The sequence below is a fragment of the Pristiophorus japonicus genome, chromosome 2 (genome assembly GCF_044704955.1).
Source record: "Pristiophorus japonicus isolate sPriJap1 chromosome 2, sPriJap1.hap1, whole genome shotgun sequence".
Lineage (NCBI taxonomy): Eukaryota > Metazoa > Chordata > Chondrichthyes > Pristiophoridae > Pristiophorus > Pristiophorus japonicus.
In genome coordinates, this window is record NC_091978.1 from 75,756,926 (window position 1) to 75,778,319 (window position 21,394).

Here is a 21,394-nt window from a genome sequence, read left to right on the forward strand (position 1 = left end):
ATAAATTAGCCAGAAAAAGCAGCAAACCTGAGGACTGGGATAATTTTGTAATACAGCAGAGGAGGACAAAGGGTTTAATTAGGAGGCGGGAAATAGAGTATGAGAGGAAGCTTGCTTGGAACATAAAAACTGACTGAAAAAGTTTCTTTAGATATGTGAAGAGAAAAAGATTAGTGAGATTGAGGTGAATTTCTAATGGGGAACAAAGAAATGGCGGACCAGTTAAACAAATACTTTGGTTCTGTTTTCACGAACGAAGACACAAATAACCTTCCCGAAGTACTAGGGGACCGAGGATCTAGTGAGAAAGAGGAACTGAAGGAAATCCTTATTCGGCGGGAAATTGTGTTCGGGAAATTGATGGGATTGAAGGCCGATAAATCCCCGAGGCCTGATAGTCTGCATCCCAGTGTACTTTAAGGAAGTGGCCATTAAAATAGTGGATGCATTGGTGATCATTTTCCAACAGTCTATCGACTCTGGATCAATTCCTATGGACTGGAGGGTAGCTAAGTAACACCACTGTTTAAAAAAAGAGGGAGAGAGAAAATGGGTAATTAGAGACCGGTTAGCCTGACATCAGTAGTGGGGAAAATGTTGGAATCAATTATTAAAGATGAAATAGCAGCGCATTTGGAAAGCAGTGACAGGATCGGTCTAAGTCAACATGCATTTATGAAAGCGAAATCATGCTTGCCAAATCTTTTGGAATTTTTTGAGGATGGAACTAGTAGAGTGGACAAGGGAGAACCAGTGGATGTGGTGTATTTGGACTTTCAAAAGGCTTTTGACAAGGTCCCACACAAGAGATTGGTGTGCAAAATCAAAGCACATGGCATTGGGGGTAATGTACTGACATGGATAGAGAACTGGTTGGCAGACAGGAAGCAGAGAGTCGGGATAAGCGGATACTTTTCAGAATGGCAGGCAGTGACTAGTGGAGTGCTGCAGGACTCAGTGCTGGGACCCCAGCTCTTTACAATATACATTAATGATTTAGATGAAGGACTTGAGTGTAATATCTCCAAGTTTGCAGATGACACTAAACTGGGTGGCAGTGTGAGCTGTGAGGAGGATGCTAAGAAGCTGCAGGGTGATTTGGACAGGTTAGGTGAGTGAGCAAATGCATGGCAGATGCAGTATAATGTGGATAAATGTGAGGTTATCCACTTTGGTGGCAAAAACAGGAAGGTAGAATATTATCTGAATGGTGACAGATTAGGAAAAGGGGAGGTGCAATGAGACCTGGGTGTCATGCTACATCAGTCATTGAAGTTTGGCATGCAGATACAGCAGGCGGTGAAGAAGGCAAATGGCATGTTGGCATTCATAGCTAGAGGATTTGAGTATGGGAGCAGGGAGGTCTTACTGCAGTTGTACAGAGCCTTGGTGAGGCCACACCTGGAATATTGTGTTCAGTTTTGATCTCCTAATCTGAGGAAGGACATTCTTGCTATTGAGGGAGTACAGCGAAGGTTCACCAGATTGATTCCTGGGATGGCAGGACTGACATATGAGGAGAGACTGGATCAACTGGGCTTGTATCCAATGGGGTTTCGAAGAATGAGAGGGGATCTCATAGAAACATATAAAATTCTGACGGTATTGGACAGGTTAGAGGCAGGAAGAATGTTCCCTTTGCTGGGGAGTTCCAGAACCAGGGTTCACAGCCGAAGAATAAGGGGTAAGCCATTTAGGACTGCGATGAGGAGAAACTTATTCACTCAGAGAGTTGTTAACCTGTGGAATTCTCTACCGCAGAAAGTTGTTGAGGCCAGTTTGTTAGATATATTCAAAAGGGAGTTAGATATGGCCCTTACAGCCAAAGGGATCAAGGGGTATGGAGAGAAAGCAGGAAAGTGGTACTGAGTTTGAATGATCAGCCATGATCTTATTGAATGGCAGTGCAGGCTCGAAGGGCCGAATGGCCTGCTCCTGAACCTAATTTCTATGTTTCTATGTTTCTATGTACGAACAAACTATAAAGGACAGGTTAGGTGAGTGGGCAAATGCATGGCAGATGCACTCTAATGTGGATAAATGTGAGGTTATCCACTTTGGGGGCAAAAACACAAAGGCAGAATATTATCTGAATGGCGGCAGATTAGAAAATGGGGAGGTGCAACGAGACCTCGGTGTCATGGTTCATCAGTCATTGAAAGTTGGCATGCAGGTACAGCAGGCGGTGAAGAAGGCAAATGGTATGTTGGCCTTCATAGCTAGGGGATTTGAGTATGGGAGCAGGGAGGTCTTACTGCAGTTGTACAGGGCCTTGGTGAGGTCTCACCTGGAATATTGTGTTCAGTTTTGGTCTCCTAATCTGTGGAAGGACGTTCTTGCTATTGAGGGAGTGCAGCGAAGGTTCACCAGATTGATTTCCGTGATGGCGGGACTGACATATGAGGAGAGACTGGATCAACTGAGCCTTTATACACTGGAGTTTATAAGGATGAGAGGGGATCTCATAGAAACATAAGATTCTGATGGGACTGGACAGGTTAGATGCGGGAAGAATGTTCCCAATGTTGGGGAAGTCCACAACCAGGGGACACAATCTTAGGATAAGGGGTAGGCCATTTAGGACTGAGATTAGGAGAAACTTCTTCACTCAGAGAGTTGTTAACATGTGGAATTCCCTATCGCAGAGAGTTGCCAGGTCGTTGGATATATTCAAGAGGGAGTTAGATATGGCCCTTACGGCGAAAGGGATCAAGAGATATGGAGAGAAAGCAGGAAAGGGGTACTGAGGGAATGATCAGCCATGATCTTATTGAATGATGGTGCAGGCTCGAAGGGCCGAATGGCCTACTTCTGCATCTGTTTTCTATGTTTTTACGCTATGCCCCCTGGTTGTTGACCTCTCTGTTAAGGGAAATAGGCCCTTTCTATCCACTATATCCAGGCCCCTCATAATTTTATACACCTCAATGAGGTCTCCCCTCAGCTTCCTCTGTTCCAAGGAAACCAAACCCAATCTATCCAATCTGTCCTCATAGCTAAGATTTTCCACTTCCGACAATATCCTCGTAAATCTCCTCTGTACTCTCTCCAGTGCAATCACGTCCTTCCTGTAACACGGTGACCAGGACGGCATGCAGTACTCCAGCTGCAGCCTAACTAGAGTTTTATGCAGTCCTCTTGTATTCTGTGCCTTGGCTAATAAAGGCAAGCATTCCGTATGTTTTCTTAACCACCTTATCCACCTGACCTGTTACCTTCAGGGATCTGTGGACATGTACTCCAAGGTCATGCACTTAAGGGCGGCCATGCCGCCAAGCCACAAAGATGGCACAGACACAAAAAGCTATCAGTGGCACCGACTGGCGGTGGCGGCGCCATTCCCGCGGGGCAATTTTGGGAAGGGGTCGCCACCGGTCGGTAAGGGGTCGGCGCATGCACGCGGCGGCGGGAAAATGGGCGGAGTGGTCCCATACACCGCTCCAAAATGGAGGAAGGGCATTCTGTAAAATGGTAACCCCTCCATGAAGACTTGCCGGCCAGTCCGCACCGACCCGTGGCCGCTACTTTCAGGCGGCCACGGGACAGAAGACTGGGAAGCTTTTAAAAGCCAGTAAAGAATGACTAAAAAACTGATTAAGAAAGGGAAGATAGACTATGAAAGCAAACTAGCACAAAATATAAAAACAGATAGCAAGAGTTTCTTTAGGTATGTAAAAAGGAAACGAGTGGCTGAAGTAAATGTTGGTCCCCTAGAGGACGAGACTGGAGAACTAGTAATGGGAAACATGGAGCTGGCAGAAACTCTGAACAAATATTTTGTATCAGTCTTTACGGTAGAGGACACTAACAATATTCCAACAGTGGATAGTCAACAGGCTATGGGGGGGAGCAACTTAACACAATCATAATCACTAAGGAGGTGGTACTCAGTAAGATAATGGGACTAAAGGCAGATAAATCCCCTTGACCGGATGGCTTGCATCCTAGAGTTTTAAGAAAAGTAATGGCAGGGATTGTGGATGCATTGGTTGTAATTTACCAAAATTCCCTGCATTCTGGGGAGGTCTCAGCAGATTGGAAAACGGCAAATGTAACGCCCCTATTTAAAAAAGGAGGCCGACAAAAAGCAGGAAACTATAGACCAGTTAGCCTAACATCTGTGGTTGGGTAAATGTCGGAGTCCATTATTAAAGAAGCAGAAGCAGGACATTTGGATTTGGTCAGGCAGAGTCAGCATGGATTTATGAAGGGGAAGTCATGTTTGACAAATTTGCTGGAGTTCTTTGAGGATGTAACGAACAGGGTGGATAAAGGGGAACCAGTGGATGTGGTGTATTTGGACTTCCAGAAGGCATTTGACCAGGTGCCACATAAAAGGTTACTGCATAAGATAAAAGGTCATGGGGTTGGGGATAATATATTAGCATGGATAGAGGACTGGCTAACTAACAGAGAACAGAGAGTCAGGATAAATGGTTCATTCTCTGGTTGGCAATCAGTAACTAGTGGGGTGCCACAGGGATCATTGTTGGGACCCCAACTATTTACAATCTACATTAACGTCTTGGAAGAAGGGACTGAATGTAACGTAGCCAAGTTTGCTGATGATACAAAGATGGGAAGAAAAGCAATGTGTGAGGAGGACACAAAAAATCTGCAAAAGGACATAGACATGCTAAGTGAGTGGGCAAAAATTTGGCAGATGGAGTATAATGTTGGGCAGTGTGAGGTTATGCACTTTGGCAGAAAAAATCAAAGAGCAAGTTATTATTTAAATGGAGAAAGATTGCAAAGTGCCGCAGTACAGCGGGACCTGGGGGTCCTTGCGCATGAAACTTATGCAGGTACAGCACATGATCAGAAAGGCCAGTGGTATCTTGGTCTTTATTGCAAAGGGGATGGAGTATTAAAGCAGGGAAGTCTTGCTACAGCTATACAAGGTGATGCCACACCTGGAATACTGTGTGCAGTTTTGGTTTCCATATTTACAAAAGGATATACTTGCTTTGGAGGCAGTTCAGAGAAGGTTCAATAGGTTGTTTCTGGGGATGACGGGGTTGACTTATGAGGCAAGGTTGAGTAGGTTGGGCCTCTACTCATTGGAATTCAGAAGAATGAGAGGTGATCTTATCGAAACATGTAAGGATATGAGGGGGCTTGACCAGGTGGATGCAGAGAGGATGTTTTCACTGATGGGGGAGACTAGAACTAGAGGGCATGACCTTAGAATAAGGGACCGCCCATTTAAAACACAGATGAGGAGAAATTTCTTCTCTCAGAGAGTTGTAAGTCTGTGAAATTCGCTGCCTCAGAGAGTTGTGAAAGCTGGGACATTGAATACATTTAAGATAGAAATAGACAGTTTCTTAAAAGATAGGGGGATAAGGGGTTATAGGGAGCGGGCGGGGAAGTGGAGCTGAGTCCATGATCAGATCAGCCATGATCTTATTGAATGGTGGAGCGGGCTCGAGGGGCCGCATGGCCTACTCCTGTTCCTATTTCTTAAGTTCTTATTCTTATTATGTTCTTATAGAAAGGGGCAATTTTGTCCCCCAGCTGTTTCTCAACTTGGCTGTAACGTGTAATATTAGCCAAGTCTTACAGCAGGCATTTTTGCGGTCTCTCTGAGTGTGAAATTTAATGTTGTTCTAACGTGTGCTGAAGGTTGGGTAATGAAGCCACTCACTCGGACTGAGACTGTCCAAAGTTATTTCATGTAGGATCATTACAGCAAAACAGAGATGCGACTTTAATATAATTAGTTAGGCATGGATTTGAATCCAGCTGTCGAGGTGAAAAGTATTTGCTGACCTATTGCGCGAGCCCCCACATCCCCTCCATATTCGGCACCTACAGAAAACTGAAGCCATAAAATATGGGGACTTATCCAGAGGTGCCATTTATATAGCAGAGTGTAGTGGGAGCTTTATATTTTCTGAAGACCAGAACAACCATCGTCAGTTCAACGTATGTGCAGTGGATAATTTAAAACCCCCAAAGTTTCTCCCTTTATTTTGATTAATTGTGAAAAATGCAATATCGTTGAATGAAAAAGAAATCATTTCTGCGCCAGTGTGATTTATAAATTCTTCTTTAAGGAAACTCCAGTGTGCACAAAGAATTATAGAGCCAGACATATATTTAATGAACTAGTCTTAATGCTATTATCATAAATCCAGAGCTTACAATAGGGCTCTCTCAGCTAAACTCAGGTTAATTAGAAAGGCCAAGTGTACAAAAGAACCACTTACACACACATTATCAGGTTCAATAATTTGCTTTCTGTATTGATATATCATCCTATATCTCATGATATCTGCAGTGCAGTTTGAATATTTACAGTCCCAGCAAATGTGAAGTTTTTTTTCAACAACTGAAGCAATAGATTGTGGGTCCTATTTGAAATTGCTGTGCCAAAGTATTACACTAATTAGAGGGGAGGAAGTGCTGGTTCAAGGCATCATTAGAAAAAATAATGTTATTTTTACATTCGGGTTTAGGGTTTGATTTTTCTGATTCTGCCTCTACAGGTTCAGACGAGTCCTCTGCCTTGACCTCACCATGACCCAGTTTCCTGGGTTGGGGATCATTATGCATTCATGAGGCGCTCCCAGCAGGATCCCAACTTGCAACTGAGAGCCCGTCAAAGGCCGCCCAAAAAATCAAGGCCTCGCTGCAGTAGAACCATTGCTGCAGCACCCAAGGAGATGGAAGGCATCATTAAAGGGGCCACAAGGTTATAAAGCACATTGACCGAAGGCCTCGGCTGGGACTGAGGCCTTCATCAATCGGAAGTTAATGAGGTCTCTGCTAGGCTCTCTCCCACCACTTGCTGCATTTACCATTCCTGCATTACCTTGGGCCTACTGCCATGGTTCATATGGCAGTCCTGGAGAGCGGCAGTACACAGGCGGATGGGAGGGAAATGGGCTGTGAGTGCGTTTGTGAGTTGTACTGAAGATATAACAAAATAATCATCATACATAACTTGCACGGTTATACATAACAAAAGATAGGGACTTATTTTTCCATATTTACAAATCAAGCTTTACCATTTGTTTTCTGTTTCGAAGAGGATACCTTCGCTCTCGAACAGAACCTTCCAAATAATATATAGCGCCACCTGTGGACTACTGTGGCACTGCAGCCATTGCTGTGTACAAATAAAGAGGGAACAGATCACCTGACTGGAGTTCCAGAGTGTTCTGTTCCCTCTTTATTTGTACACAGTACTGGCTGCAGTGCCACCAGCAGTCCACAGGTGGAGCTATATATATTACACCCTCACACCCCTCGCAATCATCCACAGGTGCTAGTGTGGCAGGAGCAGTGAGTGACGATACTGGCAAGTGCGGGGAGAAGGAATTCAGGTCGAGGTGGTAGACCTCACTGCCTAATTTCAACACTTTTTCTGCCGCTATTCCTCCCCATCCCTGCTCCCCCCCATCCGTATCCCATCCCTCAAAATCAGGCAGGAAAGGGAAGGAAAATGCACCCCTTAGTTTTTTGTATCTAGACTCAGATGTTGCATTGGTTATGTACTGTTCCATGCTGCTTGAGCATGGGAGGATTTTGCAAAGTGTCCCTGACATTTGTAATCACTTTAAAATTTTTTAAAGAAATATCTTTGTGCAAAGAAAACCAACCAAAAGAAATCTCTGTTGTGGTAAAAGTAGCTGTTTCTGCCATTAAAAGGTTTAATTTTAAAAATATATGGAGAATACAGGCTACGTGATGGCTCCCTCCCTAGCAGTCACGGGAGCTTTAGATTATGATCATTCGGCTTATGTATCGGGGTACCAATGTTTACACCAATGCTGTAGATAACTGGGGGGGAGGGGTGATTTTTAACTGTTCTCGCCTAATAAATAGGCAACTGGCAGTTGAAAACGAGGGAAGGGTCCTCCTCATGGCACTCGAGGTCCATCTGATACAATTTTCAGATGGCCCTGTAAATGAGTGAGCAGCGTGCCCATCTGTTACTGGTGGGAGGCTGCTTAAATATGCAAATAGGGCTTCTTTGCAAATTGTTGGACCCCAGTAGCAGTTTTCAGTTACAAATGAGTGGAGTGTGCAATGTTGAACAGGTTTCTGGAGGTAAGGAGGTGAGTCCCTCAATACAGCGTATGTAGCCTCTTCCTTGCATTTGTAACCATGGTGTGCATGTGCTTGGTCCAGTTGAGTTGTTATGGACAATTCCAAGATGTTGATGTTGGGGAACTCGTGAATTGTGATGCCATTGAAGATCAGAGAGAGGTGGTTGAGCTTTTTCTTGTTCAAAATGGCTATTATCTGCCACTTATGTAATGCAAATGTGACAAAGGTTTTCTGCCACTTGTCAGCTCAAGCCAGATGTCCAAGTTATGCTATTAGGTTAACATGGGCTATTTCATTATTGGAAGATTTGTGAATGTTGTCAATGTTGCTGAACACAGTGGAATCATCAGCGAACAGTCACATTCCCAAACTTACAGGGGGGGCGGGGTGAGGGTGATGTCACTGATGAAGATACTTGGGTTGAGGCTGCTGCCCGAAGGAACTCCTGCAGCAATGTCCTGGGGCTGTAAGATTGACCTGTAACAAACACATTTGGTGCCAGTGTCTGCATTGTCACATTGCACCACTTACTGTTGTCACTTTATTTTGAGAAAGGTGCCCTGGAATTTCATCAAAGCCCACACTGCTACATTTTGGCCCCATCTACAACCATCACAGAAGATCTACTCCATAATGATTTCATAATCTTTCTCATCTTCAGTTTACCATTTTCACTGTTTCCCAGTGTGAGCATTGTTACAGATGGTTGGCTTCCACTTGTGTGCCTTATGATTAGATCAGACCAGTTCTATTAATTTTGATAATATGAGTAGAATCTCAGACTGCTACTGATAGGTTTGATCAGACTGACTAGACATTCCATTGGCTTCTGTTACTCTAGTATATGTAGTCCAATAGTTTAGCTGTTGAAATGAAGGATATAAGGTGTTCCAGTAAAGAAGTGATTAAATGGGAATATATAAAAAGAAAACAAAATAATAGATGTAGCTAAATACCTAGGAGATACCTAGTATAGTGTCATTTTCATCCTTCCAACAACTTTTTTAAGTTGAAAATTTGGTGTCACCTGATCATTTCTTGGTTTATCTCATCTTCTCTTCAGCTCTTCTCAACATTCCTAATGTCCTGCACTTTGGGCCAGGGCCCTTCACCTCAGCTGCTTAATAAAAACAAGTGGGAGGTACATATTCTGGAGTTACCTCCACTTTAAATTATTTTGCACTGAATACAACATCAATTGTTACATTCATTATCTTTGTGACATCAATACGCCAAGAAACGGAGTAAATATTTTTCCTTTTTGACAGAAAGTGAGCAATTAGGTGTTTTACTTTGTCAAATTAATTGGCCTATAACTGTGGGATGTCTGTCAATTTGTTGAAGCTAATGTAATTGATTGTGGATATTTTTTTCATTTACACAGGGACTCCAGTGAATCGGATTCCCATCATGGCCAAGCAAGTGTTAGATCTGTACAGTCTGTACAAGCTTGTCACTGAAAAAGGCGGCTTAGTGGAAGTCATCAATAAGAAGATCTGGCGCGAAATCACCAAAGGCCTCAACCTTCCTACCTCTATTACCAGTGCTGCTTTCACCCTGAGAACCCAGTAAGCAAAAGCAAACATGTTTTATAGTTGACATTACAGTAGAATATGTTTGAAAAAGATCCCTGGTATAGAAAGGTCATTTATGGCAGTGCAGCAGGGGGATTCTTTAATGTGCTGTGCTATGGTTTTCTTCCCCTGCAGTTGTCCACACAGTGCTTTGTCAATCTCATCTGGGCTCCTAAAGGAGGCAGAAAGCAAAAGGGAAACCATTGGTGGGGGGGTGCGGGGTGAGGGGGGGGTGGTGTATGGGGAGAAAGATGAGAAATCAGATGCACAGTTCCTGACGGTCAATTCAAAATCATCTTCGACAGAGGACAATGAGCAGATTGATTGTCCACCTTTTGATCTGGGGGATCATGTAATAGGGAAAAAACAAATTACAAACTGTGAGGATTAGAGAGATCATGTGTCTACTGTGACAGTATAATGTTCAAACAGCAAAACATAGGATTTCAATTTGAATCTGGATTACAAATAGAAAATACTTGAAGCACACAGGATGTGGAAGGGAAAAGAGAAAGATATCTATATCAGCTGTGGCCCAGTGGGTAGCACCATCGCCTCAGAAGGTTGTGGGTTCATAGTCCCACTTCGGAGACTTGATCATAAAAATCTAGGCTGATATTACAGTGCAGTACTTAGGGAGTGCTGCACTGTTGTGCCAACCTAGATGTTTGTGCCGTCTTTCAGACGGACGTAAAATATCCCATGGCGTTATTTTGAAGAAGAGTAGGGGAATTATCCCCAGTGTTTCACCAATATTTATCCCTCAATCAGCATCACTTAAAAAAAAGATTATCTGGTCATTATCACATTGTTGTATGTGGGAGTTGCTGTGCACAAATTGGCTGCTGCGTTTCCAACCTTACAACAGTGACTACACTTCATTGGCTGTAAAGTGCTTTGAGATGCCTTGAGGTCATGAAAGGTGCTATATAAATGCAAGTCTTTCTTAAATATTTATGGTGAATCCTTTCGTCAGGAAGGCATATCCACTGGGTAGATACAAACAAGTCACCCTCCACATTAAAATCCATAACATGCAAGTCTGCAGGGCTGGCAGCTCCATTTTCAGGATTGCGAAGATACTAATGGGGTGGCAGAGAGTATGCGGGGAATGTGGTAGCGCATGGAAAACCCAGCAAGGCCGGGGACATGGAAGCCCTGCCGATCTTAATGGCAGGGCTTCATTCAAATAACATGCTACAGTGTCCCGCCTGACAGCCAGCCAGATGGGGACTCCCGGTCCCTGGCAGTTAGTGGGTGAAAGCTCAGGACTGCAATTGGGGTGAGGGAGGCTATGAGGTTGGCACCGCTACACTCAGGCCTCAGGACTGATAATAGCAGATTGGGTCCTGCTGACGTCATCGGACCTGATCTGCATATTTAAATCAGGACCCCACTTCCTTCCTGCGGGTGTCCTGCTCACCTGCAGGTTAATATGGGGACCCGGCAAGAAGGAAGCAGGATCGTGGGGGTAAGTGCCTGCTATTATTGTAACTGCCTCCTCTCCCCCACCCCACCCACCCCCCCCACCTCACACCCCCACCCTCCTCCCCAGCCAGGTGGGAGCAGTTAAAATCGGGGGTATTTTGTCTGAATGGAAGAAATGTAAATCAAACTGAGCTGAGTGAAACTAGTTTAGTGTAAGATTATGGCTTCATTGCTGATATTGTACTCTTGAGTTTCTATTCCTGAAACTGCTAATTTGAACACTGCAGGCATTTACACTGCACTTTAGGTAGGCACAGTTTGAAGTAGCTTTAATGATCATGGATAAAGACCACTCGAACTCAGCTCGAAAAGTGATTGTTATAGACTAGCTCGGTGTGTCATTTCAATTTAGAGAGAAGCCAATACAGATACTTAGACCAATGTTTGTATAGTACAAGGGCAGTACTAGTAATTGCCAGACCTTAAACTGTTGTTTTGTAGGACAAAGAAAACAAGAGTAAAAACTCAGCTGAGCAATGGAGAAACAGCACAGAAGGACACAACAGCCCCGTTTAGGAATTTAAGGAAGTCTAGAACAAGAAAAGGCCATTTTGACCCATGAAACATAGAAACATACAAATAGGTGCAGGAGTAGGCCATTCAGCCCTTCGAGCCTGCACCACTTGCATTATGTCTGATCATGCAACTTCAGTATCCCATTCCTGCTTTCTCCCCATATCCCTTGATCTTTTTAACCGTTTGAATATATCTAATGAACTGGCCTCAACAACTTTCTGTGGTAGAGAATCCCACAGGTTCACAACTCTCTGAGTGAAGAAGTTTCTCTTCATCTCGGTCCTAAATGGTTTACCCCTTATCCTTAGACTGGAAGGACTGGTTCTGGACTTCCCCAACATCGAGAACATTCTTCCTGCATCTAACCTGTCCAATCCCGTCAGAATTTTATATGTTTCTATGAGATCCTCTCTCATTCTTCTAAATTCCAGTGAATATAAGGCTAGTCGATCTAGTCTTTCTTCATATGTCAGTCCCGCCATCCCGGGAATCAGTCTGGTGAACCTTCACTGCACTGCTTCAATAGCAAGAATATCCTCCCTCAGATTAGGAGACCAAAGCTGTACACAATATTCAAGGTGTGGCCTCACCATAGAAACATAGAAACATAGAAAATAGGTGCAGGAGTAGGCCATTCGGCCCTTCTAGCCTGCACCGCCATTCAATGAGTTCATGGCTGAACATTCAACTTCAGTACCCCATTCCTGCTTTCTCGCCATACCCCTTGATCCCCCTAGCAGTAAGGACCTCATCTAACTCCTTTTTGAATATATTTAGTGAATTGGCCTCAACAACTTTCTGTGGTAGAGAATTCCACAGGTTCACCACTCTCTGGGTGAAGAAGTTCCTCCGCATCTCGGTCCTAAATGGCTTACCCCTTATCCTTAGACTGTGACCCCTGGTTCTGGACTTCCCCAACATTGGGAACATTCTTCCTGCATCTAACCTGTCTAACCCCGTCAGAATTTTATATGTTTCTATGAGGTCCCCTCTCATTCTTCTGAACTCCAGTGAATACAAGCCCAGTTGATCCAGTCTTTCTTGATAGGTCAGTCCCTCCATCCCGGGAATCAGTCTGGTGAACCTTCGCTGCACTCCCTCAATAGCAAGAATGTCCTTCCTCAGGTTAGGAGACCAAAACTGTACACAATACTCCAGGTGTGGCCTCACCAATGCCCTGTACAACTGCAGTAAGACTTCCCTGCTCCTATACTCAAATCCTCTCGCTATGAAGGCGAATATGCCATTTGTCTTCTTCACCGCCTGCTATACCTGCATGCCAACTTTCAATGACTGATGTACCATGACACCCAGGTCTCGTTGCACCTCCCCTTTTTCTAATCTGTCACCATTCAGATAATATTCTGCCTCCCTGTTTTTGCCACCAAAGTGGATAACCTCACATTTATCTACATTATACTGCATCTGCCAAGCATTTGCCCACTCACCTAACCTGTCCAAGTCATCCTGGTTCACCAGACTGATTCCTGAGATGGCGGGACTGACATATGAGGAGAGACTGGATCAACTGAGCCTTTATACACTAGAGTTTAGAAGGATGAGAGGGGATCACATAGAAACAAAAAATAATCTGACGCGACTGGACAGGTTAGATGCGGGAAGAATGTTCCCGATGTTGGGGAAGTCCAGAACCAGTGGTCACAGTCTATGGATAAGGGATAAGCCATTTAGGACCGAGATGAGGAGAAACTTCTTCACCCAGAGAATTGTGAACCTGTGAAGTTCTCTACCACAGAAAGTTGTTGAGGCCAATTCACTCACTAAATATATTCAAAAAGGAGTTAGATGTAGTCCTTACTACTAGGGGGATCAAGGGGTATGGCGAGAAAGCAGGAATGGGGTACTGAAGTTGCATGTTCAGCCATGAACTCATTGAATGGTGGTGCAGGCTCGAAGGGCTGAATGGCCTACTCCTGCACCTATTTTCTATGTTTCTATGTTTCTATGTGGAATTCCCTACCGCAGAGAGCTGTTGATGCCAGTTCATTGGATATATTCAAGAGGGAGTTAGATATGGCCCTTATGGCTAAGGGGATCAAGGGGTATGGAGAGAAAGCAGGAAAGGGGTACTGAGGGAATGATCAGCCATGATCTTATTGAATGGTGGTGCAGGCTCGAAGGGCAAAATGGCCGACTCCTGCACCTACTTTCTATGTTTCTATGTTTCTATGCAGCCTCTTAGCATCCTCCTCACAGCTCACACTGTCACCCAGCTTAGTGTCATCTGCAAACTTGGAGATATTACATTCAATTCCTTCGTCCAAATCATTAATATATATTGTAAACAGCTGGGGGCCCAGCACTGAACCTTGCGGTACCCCACTAGTCACTGCCTGCCATTCTGAAAAGGACCCGTTTATTCCTACTCTTTGCTTCCTGTCTGCCAACCAGTTCTCTATCCACGTCAATACATTACCCCCAATACCATGTGCTTTAATTTTGCACACTAATCTCTTGTGTGGGACTTTGTGAAAAGTCTTTTGAAAGTCCAAATACACCACATCCACTGGTTCTCCCTTGTCCACTCTACTAGTGACATCCTCAAAAAATTCTTGAAGATTTATCAAGCATGATTTCCCTTTCATAAATTCATGCTGACTTGGACCGATCCTGTCACTGCTTTCCAAATGCGCTGCTATTACGTCTTTGATAATTGATTCCAACATTTTTCCCACTACCGATGTCAGGCTAACCGATCTATAATTCCCTGTTTTCTCTCTCCCTTCATTTGCTACCCTCCAATCCATAGGAACTCATCCAGAGTCTATAGAATGTTGGAAAATGACCACCAATGCGTCCACTATTTCTAGGGCCACTTCCTTAAGTACTCTGGGATGCAGACTATCAGGCCCTGGTGATTTATCGGCCTTCAATCCCATCAATTTCCTTAACACAATTTCCTGACTAATAAGGATTTCCTTCAGTTCCTCCTTCTCGCTAGACCCTCGGTCCCCTAGTATTTCTGGAAGATTATTTGTGTCTTCCTTAGTGAAGACAGAACCAAAGTATTTGTTCAATTGGTCTGCCATTTCTTTGTTCCCCATTATAAATTCACCTGATTCTGACTGATGAAGTCTGTTCTTTCCAATCAGATTTATCTTCTAATTTCTATTGCAAAGTCAATTCTAAATCTAGTTATCTAATTTGCCATTAATTCGATGATTCTGATTGTTCGTTAAAGCCTCACAAATGGAACATTATCAAATACCTTCTGAAAATCAAAGTGAATAGTATCTACTGGATAACCCCTATTTACTATTTTAGTTACCTCCCCATTTGTAGGTTCACGAACTATGGCTATCGTTGAATGCTAGTAGAGTCCTGTCACATGCTGGCAAACATTTTCACACCATAGATGTTGCCTCCATTATAGCAGTTGTTACACTTTATAGTAGCTTAGTAAATAACATGCCGCAGAACGTTCAACTTTGGTGACTTCAATGGAAAGGAAAATCGGTCGGGCATATGACGGGTGGCTAATCTGATATTCTCCATTTTACACCCCTAGTAATGTTGAAAGTTCTGGCCATAGTATCAGTTCCGGCAGGAGAGATCCATCTTGCCCACAAATCCACAGTATTCATTGGTGCATTTCTAGTAACCCTGAATTCCATTTATTGACAAGAACCTGTCTAGTTCCTTTTTGAAACCTATTGGGGTTTCTTGTTCCACCACCTGTGCCAGTAATCTGTCCTACATACTTAAAACCCTTTTAGTAAAAAGATTTAATCTGCATTTCCTCTTTTTTTTCTTGTCCTTAATTTATAAATATGATCCCCTGTGCTTAAATTCGGTACACAAAAGAAAAGCTTACTTGGATCCAATTTGTCGTTACCTTTCATAATCTTAAACACTTCCATCATATCCCCTCTCAGTCTTCTCTATTTGGCTGTGGAACATACTAATAATATGAAAATCGCGATATAAATGCAAGTCTTTCCTTCTTTCTTTATCGATATTAGACTGACTGGTCCATAATTTCCCAATTTATGTCCTGTTACCTTTTTGATTATCAAACGCTAGTTATCTTCCATTACTTACATACTTAAGTACAGCCCCGTATTGAACTCTGAAAAAATTACCCAAAATATGACATATATTTCCTGACCCACTATCATATTTCTCACCCTTAATGTTCTCTCTGATCTTTAACATTCTGCCTGCTTTTTGCACAGTTAAAAAATATGTATCCTTGCTGTTGCTGTGAAAAATCTGCTCGTCTATTCTCCTCATGCACCTTAATTGGAAAATTCTGCTCATAAAGAAATATATCCCTATATCTGCTGAATAAATTCCCATTGTATAAGGTAGATTCCTGCTTCTGAAATTGAGTTGTCAATGCTGAGTTTGCATGCAACTGTGTGAGGTCAGTTCAGTCTCAATGGAGCCAAAACTTGCATCAAGGCCATTTTGATGTCTTTATCTTGAAAGACTGCAATAGCATAGAGTATAGTAGTAGAAGACAGCGACACCTGTCAGCTTGGTGAGCTTTGGAGCAACTTGGAGTTTCAGACAGAGCACAGTGTCGGCATATCAATATCAGAGATACTTAAAATAATCCGAAGTATATTTCACCCTCACCTCACAAAACATTTATATAATTCTGATTCCATTCACTACAACAACAAATATATATATTTTAATTTATTTTCTTTTTAAACAATAGACTTTAGATTTTTTTTAAGAACTTGAAATAGACCTGGATTGTACAATAGGTTACACACTGGCTTTTCACCTTTAATTCAAATCTAGCTCATATCTGCTGTACAGGTCCTCTGTAAAGGTCCTCTGTACAGCCCTATAGCACAAAACAGGGACCCGGGAATTTGAGGCCCCACTGACAGTATAAAACACTTGCAGATGACTGGTGCAAAAAAAAATGTTGGTGCAGAGCAGAGTAGCTGTGCGATACCTGATCCAGATCCCTGAAATGTTAAAGGGTTCCATTCCCTAACCTTTGCATTCTGATGAGGAAAAAGTAATTTAAAAAAAGAGCTTTATAATCCAATCCATTGAAGCTGCACTTCCAGCTCAGGGCCGTCAGTGAATCAGGGCCATAGTGCTGGATTTGCCCTTTAATCTTATTTACATCAACTTTCTCCTCAAAGGTTTTTGGGGAAAAATTGGGTTATCGCCAGCAACCAGCACAGAATCATCAACACGTTGATAATGCGCGCCCAAAAACAGAGGCCCAAGGCTCACTCCTGATTTGTCTTTCGGGTCTCATCTCCAGAATACCAGCGAGCTATGAACGCCAATTGGTTATCCCAATGTAGCTCGTCAGTCCGCACCTTCCCAAAATCGGACATTTATTGTAAAGATGACTATGTTTTACCTGACTTAGAAGTGTTTGGTGTTCATGATGAATGAAATAAATAAAAATATGTTGCAGCCTCTGTATTACTATCCCAAGTGCACACAGAAATGAATGAAAATGAAGCAATTTGACTAATCTGAACTATTTTTCCAAAATGATTTGTTATTTAATTATTTTTTTAATTGCCTTCCAGATATATGAAGTACCTGTATCCATATGAATGTGAAAAGCGAGGTCTGAGCTCACCTGGAGAGCTACAGGCAGCTATTGATAGCAACAGACGAGAGGGCCGAAGGCAGAGTTATGGATCTACGTTGTTTAACTACTCCCCTGTGGGGACGCCAACTATCTTATCCTCTCCTAAGATACAGATGCCTACCATAGCTATATCCACTCATAATGGCAGCCATATTAGCCATGGACATTCTGTAAAGAAAGGTATTGTGTTTAGATTTTTACATAATAAAACTCTTGTTTTAATAGAATAATGCAATCTTTAAAAGCCACAGTACCGCACAATTGGGTTGTTTCTATATAGAGGTAGGGTAAAATATCGTACGCACTTAAATTTTTCTGTCCGTTGAGTTAGCCATTTTAAATTAATTTACTTATTTGCTGGGATTTGCACCAAGGACCTATTTGCCCCAAGAGTTCAGTGCATTAATGGGGAGGATTCTGGGTTAAAGTGTACATTCTTGATAAGGACCTGTACCATTAAAATGCCCAAAACCTTGAAACTATCATAAGAACATAAGAACAGGCACATAAAAAGGAAGAGAATGGCTAAAGTAAATCGTAGTTCCTTGGAGGATGAGACTGGGGAATTAATAGTGGGGAATGGGGAAATGGCAGAGATGTCAAACAAATATTTTGTATCGATTTTCACGGTAGAAGACACTAAGAACATCCCAATAATGGATAATCAAGGGGCTATAGGGAGGGAGAACTTAAAAACAATCACTGTCACTAAAGAAGAAGTACTCGATAAAATAATGGGTCTAAAGGTGCACAAGTCCCCTGGACCTGATAACTTGCATCCTAGGGTCTTAAAAGAAGTGGCTGCAGAGATAGTGGATGCATTGGTTGTAATCTACCAAAATACCCTGGATTCTGGGGAGGTCCCAGCGGATTGGAAAACCGCAAATGTAACACCCCTATTTAAAAAAAAAAGGAGGCAGATAGAAATCAAGAAACTATAGGCCAGTTAGCCTAACATCTGTTGTTGGGAAAATGTTAGAGTCCATTATTAAGGAAGCAGTAGCAGGACATTTGGAACAGCATAATTCAACCAGGGAGAGTCAGCATGGTTTTAGGAAAGGGAAATCATGTTTGACAAATTTGCTGGAGTTCTTTGAGGATGTAACGAGCAGGCTGGATAAGGGGAATCAGTGGATGTGGTGTATTTGGATTTCCAGAAGGAATTCGATTAGGTGCCACATAAAAGGTTTCTGTACAAGATAAATGTTCACGGGGTTGGGGGTAATATAGTAACATGGATAGAGGATTGGCTAATTAACAGAAGACAGAGAGTCGGGATAAATGGGTCATTTTCTGGTTAGCAAGCAGTAATTAGTGGGGTGCCACAGGGATCGATGCTGGGCCTCAACTATTTACAATGATATTAATGTTTTGGATGAAGGGACCGAGTGTAATTGTTATGTATTAATGCTAGGGGGTCACCAGACACCAGAGGGCGCTGTGGTCAGAGGTCATCGGGCTGCACGCATGTGGCATGTGTGCTTGTTCACCTGTATATAAGCTGTGTGTCTTTGTCAAGCTGGCACTCTGGGGCTGGAATAAAGATGGATCAGGTTGCACCTGAGTGAGTTAACATTAACCAGACTCTTGAGTCATTACAGTAATGTAGCCAAGTTTGCTGGGTGGGAAAGCAAGTTGTGAGGAGGACACAAAAATTCTGCAAAGGGATATAGGTTAGGTGAGTGGGCAAAAATTTGGCAGATGCAGTATAATGTGGGAAAGTGTGAGGTTATCCACTTTGGCAGAAAAAATAAAAAAGCAAATTATTATTTAAATGGAGAAAAATTACAAAATGCTGCATGAAACACAAAACTTTAGGAGGAGTGTGATATTCTGGATGAAATAAATATAGTGAGAGAGGAAATATTAAGGGGTTTAGCAGTTTTGAAAGTAGATAAGTCCCCAGGCCCAGATGAAATGCATCCCAGGCTGTTGAGCGAAGTAAAAGAGGAAATAGCAGAGGCCTTGACTATCATTTTCCAGTCCTCTTTGGATCTCGGCATGGTGCCAGAGGATTGGAGGACTGCTAATATAGTACCCTTGTTTAAGAAGGGAAAAAGGGATAGGCCGAATAATTACAGGCCTGTCAGCCTAACCTCAGTGGTGGGAAAATTATTGGAAAAAATCCTGAAAGACAGGATAAACCTGCATTTGGAAAGGCAAGGATGAATTAGGGACAGTCAGTACGGATTTGTTAAGGGGAGATCGTGTTTGACTACCCTGATTGAATATTTTGAGGAGACAACCAAGAGGGTCGATGAGGGTAGTGCGTATGATGTAGTATATATGGACTTTAGTAAGGCTTTTGATAAGGTCCCACATGGTAGACTGGTCATGAAGGTAAAGCCCATGGGATACAGGACAAAGTGGCAAGTTGGATCCAAAATTGACTTGGAGCTAGGAAGCAAAGGGTAATAATTGATGAATGTTTTTGTGACTGGAAGGATGTTTCCAGTGGGATTCCACAGAGCTCAGTACTGGGTCCCTTGCTTTTTGTGGTATATATCAACGATTTAGATTTGAACATAAGGAGTATGATTAAGAAGTTTGCAGACGACACTAAAATTGGCTGTGTGGTTGATAATAAAGAGGAGAGTCATGGGCTGCAGGAGGATATCAATCAACTGGTCAGATGGGCAGAGCAGTGGCAAATGGAATTTAATTCAGAGAAGTCTGAAGTGATGCACTTTGGGAGGGCTAATAAGGAAAGGGTATACACATTAAGCGGTAGGCCACTTAATAGTGTAGATGAACAAAGGGACCTTGGAGTACTTATCCACAGATCCCTGAAAGTAGCAGGCCAGGTGGATAAGGTGGTTAACATAGAAATATAGACCTAGAAACATAGAAAATAGGTGCAGGAGTAGGCCATTCGGCCCTTCGAGCCTGCATCACCATTCAATAAGATCATGGCTGATCATTCCTTCAGTACCCCTTTCCCGCCTTCTCTCCATACCCCTTGATCCCCTTAACCATAAGGGCCATATCTAACTCCCTCTTGAATATATCCAATGAACTGGCATCAACAACTCTCTGCAGCAGGGAATTCCATAGGTTAACAACTCTCTGAGTGAAGAAGTTTCTCCTCACCTCAGTCCTAAATGGCCTACCCCTTATCCTATGACTATGTCCCCTGGTTCTGGACTTCCTCAACATCGGGAACATTCTTCCCGCATCTAACTTGTCCAGTTCCGTCAGAATCTTATATGTTTCTATGAGATCCTCTCTCATCCTTCTAAACTCCAGTGAATAAAGGCCCAGTTGATCCAGTCTCTCCTCATATGACAGCCCAGCCATCCCTGGAATCAGCCTGGTGAACCTTCGCTGCACTCCCTCAATAGCAAGAATGTCCTTCCTCAGATTAGAAGACCAAAACTGAACACAATATTCCAGGTGATGCCTCACTAAGGCCCTGTACAACCCATTAAGACCTCCCTGCTCCTATACTCAAATCTCCTAGCTATGAAGGCCAACATACCATTTGCATTCTTCACTGCCTGCTGTACCTGCATGCCCACTATCAGTGACTGATGAACCATGACACCCAGGTCTTGTTGCACCTCCCCTTTTTCTAATCTGCTGCCAAGTTTGGTATACGGAATGCTTGCCTTTATTGGCCGAGGCATAGAATATACGAACAGGGTGGTTATGCTTAAATTGTATAATACTTTGGTTAGGCCACAGCTGGAGTATTGCATGCAGTTCTGGTCGTCGTATTATAGGAAAGACATGATTGCACTAGAGAGGGTGCAGAGGATATTTACTAGGATGCTGCCTGGAATGGAGAATCTTAGTTATGAGGATAGATTGGATAGGCTGGGTTGTTCTCATTGGAACAGAGGAGATTGAGAGGAGACCTCATTGAGATGTACAAAATATTGAGGGGCCTAGACATAGTGGATAGTAAGGGTCCTTTGGTGGAGGGGGCTATTATGAGGGGGCATAGTTTTAAGGTGGTTGGTGGAAGGTTTAGAGGGGATTTGAGGGGGGGCTTCTTTACGCAGAGAGTTGTGGGGGTCTGGAACTCGCTGCCTGGAAGAGTGATGGATGCAGAAATCTTCACCACTTTTAAGAGGTGGTTGGATGGGCACTTGAAGTGCAGTAGCCTGCAGGGTTACGGACCTGGAGCTGGTAATTGGGATTAGACTGGATAACTTTTTGT

The 21,394-nt window shown here is 43.1% G+C and overlaps 1 protein-coding gene across 1 annotated transcript in view; it reads left to right on the forward strand.

Annotated features, from left to right (window-relative positions):
* LOC139230593 (AT-rich interactive domain-containing protein 3A-like) overlaps positions 1-21,394 on the forward strand; it is a 584,081-nt gene that overhangs the window by 535,093 nt on the left and 27,594 nt on the right. Inside the window, exons 4-5 of the mRNA XM_070862418.1 lie at positions 9,443-9,626; positions 17,168-17,412. Coding sequence (XP_070718519.1) covers positions 9,443-9,626; positions 17,168-17,412 — 429 coding nt within the window. The remainder of the gene's footprint in view (positions 1-9,442; positions 9,627-17,167; positions 17,413-21,394) is intronic.